The sequence below is a fragment of the Monodelphis domestica genome, chromosome 2, assembly GCF_027887165.1.
Source record: "Monodelphis domestica isolate mMonDom1 chromosome 2, mMonDom1.pri, whole genome shotgun sequence".
Taxonomy (NCBI): Eukaryota; Metazoa; Chordata; class Mammalia; order Didelphimorphia; family Didelphidae; genus Monodelphis; species Monodelphis domestica.
Window position 1 is genome coordinate 363,563,173 of NC_077228.1, and position 13,427 is coordinate 363,576,599.

Below are 13,427 nucleotides of genomic sequence, written 5' to 3' on the forward strand. Positions count from 1 at the left end.
GGGACTTAATAAAGATTTATTGATTTGTAGAACACTATTTCTGAGGTTTCTCTTGCCATTATGGAAAAAAAGGTAACAAATGAGGAAAATTTATACATTTTTGCTCCCATTGTATCAAAATTGTTCCTTTCCCAAAATTCTGACATTTGTATCCTTTAGAGTTCTGAGGGAAACAAAAATAGTTTTTGCATTTCTTAATAGATAACAAAAAACTGAAATTGAGAAAATAAGCATATTTTCTGGAAGAGTCCAATTGTGGGTTATTTTAGAGTGTTACAAAATTTAAAAAATGTTATAAAATTAAATTATAAAGTGTAGGTTGGAAACATATGATTGCTAATATGTCCTTAGATTTGCCACCAGTATTTTGGGGGAGATCATCAGATTAAGTTTGAAAACTATTTATTGTACAGATTTTGGAAAAAAAAACCCTGCAAGGAAAAAAAAAGCATCAGTGGAAGGATTTGTAATCTGAGTAGAGACATTTTTGGGTGAAGTATTCAGAGTCAGCTCTGCATTTTTGAAAAAGTGAAACTTCATGCACCTTGCCCCTGGTCAGATGAACAGGAATTATAAACTGTCAATATAATTTTCTAGAATCATGTAATTCTTAAAGGTGCATGATGGTTTTAGAGTGCATTTTATCTAACTTGCCTTGTGAATACCATATACTAATAATCTTGTCTTTGTATATTGTATGCTTATGGAATGTTATCAAACTGTGATGCTCCATAAAAAGAAATAATAGTTCTAAAGCAAGTTACTCTTTTAAAAGTAACATATATCACAAAATAAATGATATATAAATGTATATTAAAGAGGAAAAATACTACAGTAATGTAAAAAAATCAAATTCCAGGTTCAGGAAAAGGTGAAAAACACTGTTGTTTCAATGAAATTTCCTGTAGCGGTTTTTTGAGCTATTTTTTGAATAAAAATATCTAATTTCATTATCAAAATTGAAAATTTCTGGCAAGAAAAAAATATTTTAGATAAAATTATTATCTGAAAGATAGGACTATATAATTTTACTTTTAAACTGGCAATATATGTATGTGTATACATAGATACATACATATACATATATATGTGTGTATAGATATACAGAAGTTGTAATGTATATGTTGTTTATCATTGCATGAACTATATACATGTAGTCTATATGCTATGTATTCTACATATGTAGTATATGTATATACATGTAGATAACAATTTAATGAGACTTGAAAAGTGTTCTATTTACATCCGCACCTTTTGATAAATTGTATAGGAGTCCCCCTCCCCATTAGTCTACTCATTTGTAAATAAAACAAATTTGATCAATATATTATTTGGAATGAAGTATTAAAACAGAAACATAGAATTTATAACTGGCTCAGCATAGATTCAAGTTATCAGGTTCCAGGGTTGATACTTCACAGCAGAGTGGCTGTTATCAAATTGTTTAACTTCTCTAAGCCTGGGTTCCTCATCTGCAAAATGAAGATAATCAAATTTATACTATCTACCTGAAGGCATTATGGTGTGTAAAGGAAACTTTAAATTCCTATGTGAGCAATTAGTCCACAGAAAGGGGCATTGAGAGTTTCCAAAGCAGTGGTTCCGTTTCTGCAACAAACCTGGCCAAATCTGCCCTAATTGAAGTTTGCCTGCATATTTTTGACCCTAAAACAGTGTTTTTCAAAGTGTAAAGTGTACCCTGATGTGTCTGTGCCTGGAGGCATAGTGAAAAAGTAGGGAAGGCAGAAAGGGACTAAAGGAAAAAAAACAATGGGCACACTTATGAGATATTAAGTAATTCCTACTATTTTTTATTTTTATTTTTTTATTAAAAAAAATTTAAAAACCCTTACCTTCTGTCTTGGAGCCAATACTGTGTATTGGCTCCAAGGCAGAAGAGTGGTAAGGGCTAGGCAATGGGGGTCAAGTGACTTGCCCAGGGTCACACAGCTGGGAAGTGTCTGAGGTAAAATTTGAACCTAGGACCTCCCTTGTCTAGGGCTAGCTCTCAATCCACTGAGCTACCCAGCTGCCCCCTCCTACTCTTTTTTAAAAAACAAAAGCAAAGTTCAAATAAAATTTAGCAAAAGTGAAACAAACAGGACTAATTCATCTTAACTGTCAGTGAATACAATGTAGAGATTATTTGATTACTACATCTAGTATGCACAGACAAGATACACACATACACAGAGATCAAGACACTATCACCATCATTTGGTTTAGTCTCTTAACAGATTAATTGCATTCTTGAGTGTGTAAGAATGTAAAGAATGTAAATATAACTTAAAAACTTCTTTGTGTGGATGTGTAGAAGTTTACAATATTCTTTTTCTAAGTATGATATAGCAAGCTGATTAGGAAAAAGGCAACTTTTCTAAACTGGAATTACATACTTAAGAACATTTATAGATAATTGTTTTCAATGTTAGACAATGAAATTCAAATTTACTTCTCTTAAAGGTATTTTCTAATTTTTAGAATTAAAATAATATCCCTTAAGATGGATAAATGTGGAAATGATATGAAAGGAAAATCTACTCAAACACCTGGAACTAGTACCAGAAAAAAATTAAGTGGCAGAAATATAAAGAATGAAAAATCTAGGAAACATGATCCACTGTATTCCAGATGACTACTGGGGTTCACAAGTGCTATTATTGATAAAAGAAAGAACACCATATTCACTTTATATGATTGTATTAGCTTCATATAGTATGAAACAAACAAAAGTATTTTGAAAATGTAAACATAGCAAATGCAGTAATTGGGAGAAATGGCTGAAGAGATTGTGTTACTTTAATGTAGTAGAGTGCATTGTATTATAAATGACAAATATTAGAAAGAAGAGGGAAATATATGAAGAAATGAAAAGAGAATAAAAGGTAATAAGAGTAATGCTAAGATTACATTTTAAAAATAGCCACAAAATCAAGAGAAAAAAGTTATCAAAGTAAAACAAATGCAAAGACAACTCAAAAGCAGAGACTATATTAATACACATATATAATTTTTATAATTTAAACCAAATATGTAAACGTGGAGTTTGTGGTTTGGGACATGATTTTTTTTGCATTTGTTTATTTAAATATGGTGGTGGTGATTACTAAGTAATTTTTTAAAAAATTGGAATAAAAAAGAAAATGTGCTTGTTGACCATGTTACTAAGGTTGACTTTGAAGAGGAAATCAGATGCTTTTAGTAAGGCAAAGAACATTTTCCCCAAAACTATGTGTAATCAAAAGGAGTACTTGCATAGTGTAAGGTTACATTCAAAATTGCCATATTTAAAACCCCTCTATGGATAGGAAGTTGATACTCTTTGTAGCTACTGATAAAATTGAATGGAGGAGGCATGCTGAATTAATTGTATGTAAAGTACCTTTTCCTGGGTGCAATTGCAGATAATGCAGCAGGAATCCAAAATGACCACGTGCCTGAAGATTCTTTGAAAAAATTAAGGGAGAAAGTAAAATTTATTTTGTGTCTAAATTGGATGATGAAACTGACATAAAGATCATTTGATTACATATATGGGCTATGTTATAGAAATTGGCATTAGGACAGATTTCTTATATTGAAAATCTATTAATGACATTGCTATATCAAGAGAAACTTTCAGTATAATTGATGAATTTTTAAATGAAAACTGTAATATAGGATAGAGCTCAATCATGTCAGAACCGAATACAGTTCTACAAAATACCCATTAAAATATGATTCCTAATGTAATTTGTATATGTTGTGTTTCACTAAATAATTGTTTTTAACAAAACATGAGTAAGAAGATGTAGTTTTTCAAATTATGAGTACAGTAGTCAACTTTATGGAAAAACCACACAGTGAACTGAAAAGGAATTATCTTTGTAAAATTTATGGGGATATAAGTGCAGAGCACAGGGTACCTTTATATTATTGTAAGACTTACTGACTGGCTTTCTCATGGCTTAATGTTTCAAAAGGTGTAAGGGACAAAATATATTGCATTTTTTTAGTGATAATAAAGATGAAGCAAATATATTTTCTAATAAAAACTTCCTCCTGAAATATATATTTAATGAATATATTTGAAAAACAGATTTTTTGGAAGCAATGAAACATCAGATTTGTTCTCATATCCATAAAGTATGAATGAATATTCATTTATGAAAAATGAGCTATAGATACATTTATAAAATTATACTTTGATATATTCCCCAATTAAAAACATCTGCTCAGCAAATAAAGTAGAAGAAAGGACTTATTAATCATTTTACCAGATTATGGAAGCAATTTTCGCCTTTTAAAGGTGGTGATATGATAGAAGCCCAATATTATGATATGGACCCCAACTTATATGGACAAATATGATGTGTTTGGCTTAGATCATAAAAGGAAATAAGGTTAATATACTTGCTTTGTCATAGTATACCAATAAATGTATTTTGGCTAGCCTTGATTAAATAATTCTCTGAATTATATAACTGTCACTAGAGTCTGAAACACTTATTTGTAGAAATGGGATTTTCTACTGTAACTTTACAATATGAAATATATTCATTTAGACTGGTGGTTGCAATATCATTGACCTCATGTTTTGAGAAATTGCTAAAAATACACCAATAACATTGATGTTATTATTGTCATTTTAATGTTATATGCAAGAAATATGAAAATTATTTTTAAAAATTTAAGTGTTATAGGACAAGCATAGTTCTTTGTTGTACATAAGATGAAAGAAGAGGGAATAGACTAGCCTCTGATAAAGAAGACCTTACATTCTATTTGGAAGAAGTAACAAATAGAATGGTGACCTAGACTCAGATTCTGAAGGTTGCAGGGATAGTGAATGGGCCTGGAGTGAAGTAGACATACCCCCTCCAGGAACAATGGCAGAATTGATTTCCATGGTTCTGGAACTCAGGCACCTGCCAAAGCTGGGAGATAGTTTGTGGCAAAGAGTATATATTGAAGTGGAGGGATTTTTGAATTTGCCTAATGGTACCTGCACAACTATTGTGGAGTGTCCTCTAGTAGTTAGATTATAATTACCCTGAGAGACCTTCTCAGGATCAGAAGAAAGGAAGGTTGGGAGCTTGTACAAGCAATAGGCAATAAAATTTAAAAAAAATACTAGGTGAGAACATCTAGGTGACTCTGTGGATTGAGAACTAGGTATTAAGACAGAAGGTCCTGGGTTCAAATCTGTTCTTGTACATTTCCTCACTGTATGACTTTGGCCAAGACACTTTACCCCCATTGCCTAACCCTTAACACTCTTCTTCCTTAGAACCAATACATAGCCAAAGATTTCCACTTTTGGAATAAGAATTCACTATTTGACAAAAACTGCTGGAAAAATTGGAAAACTATAGCAAAATTAGGTTTAAAGCAATATCATGTCCTATACCAAGATAAGGTCAAAATGAATATATGATTTAAACAAAGAGTGATATGAGTAAATTAGGGGAACATAGAATAGTTTACCTTCAGATCTGTGGAGAAGGGAAAACTTATGACCAAAAAGAGACAGAGAACAGAACAAGTTGTAAAATGAATAATTTTGTTTATATTAAATAAAAAAAATGCAACAAAGATTAGAAGGGAAACAAGAAACTGGGGAAAATTTTTATAACAAATTTCTCTGATAAAGGTCTCATTTCTCAAATATATAAAGAACTAAGTCAAATTTATAAGAATCCAAGTCAATCTCTAATCAATAAATGGTCAGAGGATAATAGGACGTTTTCAGATGAAGAAATCCAAGCTATTCATAATCATATGAAAAAATGTTCAAAATCTCTCCTGATTAAAGAAATACAAATTAAAGCAATTCTGAGGTACCACTTTATGCCTATCAGACTGGCCAATATGACAATAAGGGAAAATGATAAATGTTGGAGGGGATGTGACAAAATTGAGATACTAATACATTGTGGTGGAGTTGTGAACTTATTGGAGGGCAATTTGGAACTATGCCCAAAGGGCTATAAACGAATACATGTTTTTTGATACTGTGATACCATTACTAGGTCTATATCCCAAGGAGATTTTTAAAAATGGGAAAGGACCTGATTGCACAAAAATATTTATAACTACTCTCTTTTTGGTGGCAAAGAACTGGAAACTAAAGGGATACCTCTCAGTTGGGGAATGGCAGAACAAATTACAGTATATGATGTTGATGGAATACTATTGGCATATAAGGAATGATGAAAAGGATGATTTCAGAGAGAACTGGAAAAACTTACATGAACTGATGCAGAGTGAAATGAGCAGAACCAGGAGAACATTATACCCAGTAACTGAATTATTGTGGAATGATCAAATATGATAGTCTTTGTTTCTAAGAGGAATTCAATGATCTAGAACAATTCTGAGGGGCTTATGAAAAAGAATACTATCCACTTCCAGAGAAGGAACTGTTGGAGTAGAAATGTAGATGAAAACATATTATTTATCACTTGTTTACTTGGGTATATGTTGTGGCATTTTGGTTTTATAAGATTATTCACTTACAAAAATGAATAATATGGAAATATATTTTACATGATAATACATGTATAACCCAGAAAAATTTAAAGTACTGACATGTACCTTTCATATAATGTTAGTGGTAAGAAAAGAATATTCTCAAAGTAAAAATGTTATTCTGATTTCTTTAAGCAGAAACAAAAAGAACCAATACACAGTATTGATTCTAAGAAGGTAAGGGTTTATTTTTAAAAAAGATATATACATGATAAATTGGAGCTAATTGATAGTAGGAAGATATATACTCTCTTGATTATAAATGCAGAACAGGAAATTTCTAAGCTCTACATTTATGCTCCACATAGACATTTTATCTTCATCTATATTTTCATACTAAAATTATAAATGTACAATTTAAAATGAAACAAAACTTTTAACCTGGTAAAGTGTCATGGTCAGCAGCATGCAGCAGCATCGTCATTTAACCCAGCACACAAATGAAAATAGAATAAACAACTGCTTAAAAGACCACTTTAAAGGACCAAGATAATGACAAGGGGTACAGTGAGGGGTGTGTTCATTCACAGCTCTGAACAAGAAGAAAAGAAGGTGAGAAAGAAGGAAGGAAAGAGGGAAGGAAAGCAGGAGGGAAGAAAGCCTGAAAGAGAAAGGAAGGAAGGGGTGGTCACATACTGCTGCATTAAGTGGGATTGTGAAAGGCTTCTTGTTGAAGGTGGAATTTTTAGTTGCAGTTTTTAGAAGCAAGATTGCCAGAAGAGAGAGATGAGGAGGATAAGAATTCTATGGGATGGGGGATAGCCAGTGAAAATGCTTTCCATCAAGAAGAGATGGAGTGTCTTGTACAAGGAATGACAATGAGGTCAGTATCACTGGGTTGTAGAGTATGTGTAGGAGAATAAAATGTACGAAGACTGGAAGGGACCAGGTTATCAAGAGCTTTAAATATCAAATTTGATTTTATATTTGGTTCTGGAGGTAACAGGGATCCACAAGAATATATAAAATTTGGGTGGGGGTATAGTGGTGTCACGTCTATGATTAAATTAAGCAGCTAAAAATGGAGGATGGATTATAATGGAGAAAAAATTGAATTAAGATTAACCAGTAGTCTACTGAAATAGTCCTGGTGTAAGGAGATGAGGTCCTGCATCAGATAGGTAGCAGTTTCAAAGGAGGGAAAGGAATATTTAGCAGGAATGTTCTGAAGATAGAAATGACAGAACTTAGCAAGTGATTGGAGTTAGGGGCAGGGTAAGAAAGTGAAGAGCTGAGGATGATGCCTAGGTTTTGAGTTGAGTCTCTGACTGAGAATGGTGATGCTCCTGACAGTAATAGGAAAGTTAGGAAGAGGGGACAGCTTGAAGGGAAAGATAATTAGATCTATTTTGAAAAAGTTAATTTTAAGATGTTCATGAGATACAAGTTTGGGATGTCTAGATAGTTGGAGATGCTAAACTGGAGGTGAAGAGAGGATAGGGCTGGATAAATCTGGGAATCACCAGCAGAGAGAGTGTAATTTAATTCATGGGAATTGATGAGAAGTTTTGTATTCACTTATCTACATTCTCTTCCCTCTCTTCCCCAGACTTTAAGCTTCTTCAAGAGATTATATATAGCCCCAGATCTTAGCATAGCATCTCAGATACATTCAGAATTTAATACTTATTGAATTGAATTTAATAATGTGAAATAAATTGTAATAGTCATTCTGACTTACTAAAAAGTATTTATCATGGGACATTTCAAAGGATGGACCTTTGTATTAAACAGTACTGCCAATATATAAATGAGTTTTAACAGGGAATGTAAAGTCAGTTAATGAAAATAATCTTCAAATCAACTTCCACAGTTATATGTTGCACAAACAATAGGCCCTAGGCATTCAGTATTGCATTGGAATAGCTGTTAGACTTTGAAGGCTCATTGTCACTCTAATTTCTGCATTTTTTGGTTTTGAAATTAATATGATTGTTTTCTTTTTCTTTTGTTATAAACAAAAGTCAGAAATTTCCTAAGAAATGAATTTTTGGAAATTTTTATTCCCTAGGAATATGTATATTATGCCAAATGACATCAATCCTGAATTCTTTGGGAGACTTTATTGTGACTTTTTTATATTTTACTATGAATTTCATTATAGTTTTATACAAGTAGGGAATTGTGATTTACCCTGTTTTGTCATTGGTCTGAATTATACATCAATCACTTCCATGCCAAATTTTATTTACTCAGCAAAATCTGTATATATACATTTATTTGGTCAGGGGTAAAATAGTTTTAAAACTTTAAAGTGTTATATAAACATGTCACAATCATAATCATAACAGTAGTAATTAAGTCATTCTGACAAAATCATTTTCAGTGGCCCATAATATTCAGGTAATTTTGGAAGTATATGCTTATCATGAAGACTAGAATTATAAATCATATTAAAATTTTTAGGGGAATATGCTAATATTCAGTACTATAACTTAAAGAATGGAAAGTAAAATACCTATGTTTTTTCTATGCCTTATAAAAGTTGATTACTCATTCTTTTCTTATCAGGTGGTATTTTTGAGTATGTGGAATCTGGCCCAATGGGAGCTGAGGAATTAGCCTTCAGATTTGCTGTGAACACAATCAACAGAAATAGAACCTTACTGCCTAATACCACCCTCACCTACGACACTCAAAAGATAAACCTCTATGATAGCTTTGAAGCATCCAAGAAAGGTAACTTGGTGTACTTTTTTAACCTTTGGGTTTTTCTGGAGCTAAAGTCTAACTATTGCAATTAGTTTTCTTTATTATTGTCTGTGAGTAACTTCTTAGGAATATAGATTATTTTGATTTTTATTAAAGACCTCTGTGTGACACAGAGCAGCCACATTCAAAGTGGCTACCTAAGTGATGTAGAACGATAAACTTTTTAGCCAACTCCATTTAAAGCTTAAAGGAGTGTTTCTTATGACTATATAAACTACTGACAAATGAAACAAAAGCTGTGACTAAACCTGATACATTGAACTCTTCCTCAAAACAGTCAATTGAAATACACAAGTTAACATTGTTGTAATTAAAGTTAGTACTTACCTTTTGACTACTGATATAGATAATGAAATGTTTCTGTCTTTAATTTTCTTCCCCATCCCAAATCTCTGAAATACCAAAGTCTAAACTATGCATATTAGCCAACCTTTTCAAAGGCTTGTAGATTATTTTTAAACTGTCAAACACTTTATAAATGTGAGCTATTATATTCTTGAGACTTTGCTTTACAGGTTTTTTCTCCAAAAAGCAATTACATTGCTACTATGATCATAATTTATCTGTTCTCCCATCAAGCATCTCTTGTTCCAAGTGATTTTCTAAAGTTAAGAAAACTAAAGATGCCATAATATCCTTGAAACTTTGAGAGAAACATTAAAAAAAAAAAAGAAACACCTTACAGGTGTGTATCTTTTGTGTCCAATGGAAAAAATGATTTTTTTCTTTCTACTAATATGAAGTATATACTAAGGTGAGTTAATTAAAACAGTGCAGTGAAAGTTAAGAATATACAAGGAATAAAATACATTTTATGGAACTGTATAGAATGTTTTGTGCCTACATTATTTACAAGGTTTCTGTGAGAAAAAGGCTTTGTAAAACAAAGTACTATATAAAATGTGAGCTATTATTTTAATGCTCCACTAAATCCCTGCTCCAAAGCCACATTAGGATATAATGGAAACTTTGGGTTCTTAAAGACAGTATTGGAAAGTGTGTTATTCTGCTGAAGGTGTTAATTTGTTTTATTAGAGAAAATTTCCTCACCCTGAAATTCCTTATTCCACTGAAATCATAGTCTAGTAACTCTCTGAATATAAATCATAAAAGAACTAGAAAGAGTTCACATTTTAGCCTATTTAATTTTAAGAATGGCATATTTTTCTAGGTCTTCAAAGTTTGCAAGTGCTTTGCATATATTATATCATTTGAATCTCATGACCAATGATATAGGTCCATGGTGGTGAACCTATGGCATGTGTGCCAGAGAGGGCGCTCAGAGCCCTCTCTGTGGGCACATAAACCCTTACCCAACTGCAGAATTCACCAGAATTCATTACTAGGAAGCTAGAAGGAGAAAGGCTCCGGCTGCTCCCTTCCCCATCTCCATGGGTGCCTGAGGACATTCTCCACATCACTTACCCCTCTAAAAGGTTTGCCATCACTAATATAGGTCACCATGAGGCATATGGTGTAGATGATCTATTACAAATATTATATTCTTTAATTTAGAGATGGGAAAACTGGCACAGAAAAGTTGTCATACAACTAAGTATCAGAAGGAAAATTAGAACTTAGTTCTTCCTGGCTGTAGGCCCAACATTATTTCTACTGCACTGCAAAAATACTGAGCAACGAACCTGAGCTTCAATATCGTTTTTTCATTAAGTAGTTAGACTTTACCTTCCACTGACAAATACTAAAATAATATGTACTTCTGGAGGAAATGTGCTATTGTAATGTTGCTTAGTTTGAAATCATTTTTATATGGATTTTACCTTTTTCAAGTACCTATTTTAAAGATCCTTCATAAGCTAGATGGCATAGAATCAGAGATGCTGCAATAACTCCCTTCAATGGAAGTATGCATTACCATTTATATATTCTTATGGTGGACCAGACAATCTCTTCAAACAATGCTTATTAGCATTAATGGGAGCTATTTAAAGGGTCCGTGTTTCTCAGGGTGAAAATGTGTCCTTTTGTTAGTAGCTTACATTCTCTTTGCCCTTAGAGTTCATCTCTTTATGAATGTGAAATCATTTTACATGTTTCTAAACCACTTTTGTGTGATGGAAGGTTTGGAGGGCTGTAACCAGAGGTCGAAGGTTCCCATGAAATGGTCAATTTGGCCCTGTGGCTGCAATATCAAGTTTACTTACACAAGCAGGCTACAGAATTTGACTATTGACATAGTTCATGGTTATTTCCATTAGGTAGATGTAAATGTTAGCATGCTTAGACCAATTAATACTAAAGAATACTGAGTGAGTACTGATGAAATATTGATGGATCTATTAAATTATTTCTCCTTCAAATATCAACCTGGAAACAGGCTAGATAGAATATTATCAAAGAGAAAATAAAGCTATACTGGAAATATTCAAGGAGACCAGAAGATCAGGTGGTGAAAACATCAGATTTTCAAAATAAGTCCCTCAAAACCTTTTTCAAGAATTCAAAATTCATTAGCAATCATTTCTGCCTCTTAACTTTTACATAAATTTAGTCTGATCATGAATAAAAACTCAATCCTGACTTTGAGAGGGAAGATATCATGAATTAAATGTCATCCTTTGGACCTCATCTGTACTGAGTTTTTCTGATTAACGGTATGTGGGAATTGGAGATTAACATAGAAAAAGATAATGTAAGAACTGAGTGTGGCATGGCGAATGAATACTAATGGATGATTATAATGAGCTTGTAAAAGAATTCAAATATTACCCTAAATATTTTTACTCATTAAAACAATTTTATTTTAAAGACAAATAAGAAGTAGCACCAAGGTTTTTAATTTTATCTTTTTACCCTAAATGGCATTTATTTAATTTAAACCTTTACCTTCTGCCTTAGAGTCTATAGTGCATATTGATTTCAAGGCAGAAGAGTTGTTGGGATAGGCAATGGAGTGACTTGCCCAGGGTCACAAAGCCTTGTGTCTTGAGGTCAGATTTAAACTCAGGACCTCTTATATCTAGGTCTAGCACTCAATCCACTGAACCACCCAGCTGCACCTCCCATAAAACATTTCTAACAGGAAATATGAATGATTTCATTCCTTAAATGAACCTTTGATACCAGAAAGTTTGTTTTCTTTATTGAAATATTCTTATACAAATTCCTTGTCAGCTATGATAATTTTCAGCCTTTCTTGATTTCCATTTTGTTGGGAATCTGATGAAGGCCACTTATTTTTAACTTGAGTAACTGAAAGGCAGGTTTTCAGACTGCTTAAGTTTTTCATTTATATCAATCAGTCAATCAAACCACATTTATTAACTGAATAGCATTTATTGTCCACTGTTCTAGGCAATATGTTAGATTCTAAAGATCCAAAGGCAAATAAAAAACAAACAAACAAATAAATAAAAAGGAATCAATTTTGTTCCTTCCTGAGCTTACAATGAATGAGTTTAAGAAGCCTGAAATCTTCCTGTACAATTTTCTTAGTGAACCTGATCTGAAGGTTTATAGGCTTACTGAGTAACTCATGCCCTCAATTTTTTTTTTCTCCATTGGAGAGTTGTCTTCTTCATTCCTTTTCTTAGTCTTTCCCCTCCATTTACCTCTACATGGTTTTGCATTATCCTTTGGTGAGTATTTAAATTCAATTAAGCATTTCAAACAAACCCAAATTGCTATCAGTATGTGTAAAATTAAATCTACCCCAAATCCAGGGCAATTGGAGCTTTCTTGCTAAAGATTAATAGTGCTGCAAAATGTTATTCACTCTTGGGTCGAACATATCTGGATAAACAGTGCGCATAGTCCAGGATCACAGGAAGTGGCAAATCTTCACCTTTACTTTGTGTCTTATGGCTAAGGCTATATATATATATATATATATATATATGTTTGTGTGTGTGTGTGTGTGTGTGTGTGTGTGTGTGTGTGTGTGTGTGTTCTCTTGTATCTGAGGGAGAGTATGGAGCCTTACCAGCTACTTTTTGACATTTTCCTTTTGAATTTATTGCCTAAAATGAATATATTTTTTTCAAATTAAGACTATTCCAAGAAAGACATACATATAATATATGTTCATTATTTAGACCCATATGTCTACATATAAATAGTGTAGAGAGTATATATATATATATATATATATATATCAGAAAACTAAATATTTATGTAAAATGTAAATCATTTACAGGTTATTACTGTATTGGGGCATTGTTAAGCTCATTCTTTATTTCTTCCCT

The 13,427-nt window shown here is 32.4% G+C and overlaps 1 protein-coding gene across 2 annotated transcripts in view; it reads left to right on the forward strand.

The window, feature by feature from the left end:
* The window catches only part of GRIK2 (glutamate ionotropic receptor kainate type subunit 2), an 819,862-nt gene that overhangs the window by 268,414 nt on the left and 538,021 nt on the right, over positions 1-13,427 (forward strand). The window contains exon 3 of one of the 2 annotated variants that reach the window (XM_001367939.3): positions 9,022-9,189. In XM_001367939.3, coding sequence (XP_001367976.1) covers positions 9,022-9,189 — 168 coding nt within the window. Of the gene's footprint in view, positions 1-9,021; positions 9,190-13,427 lie in introns of those variants that run through there. The other variant, XM_056818623.1, reaches the window with a different exon arrangement.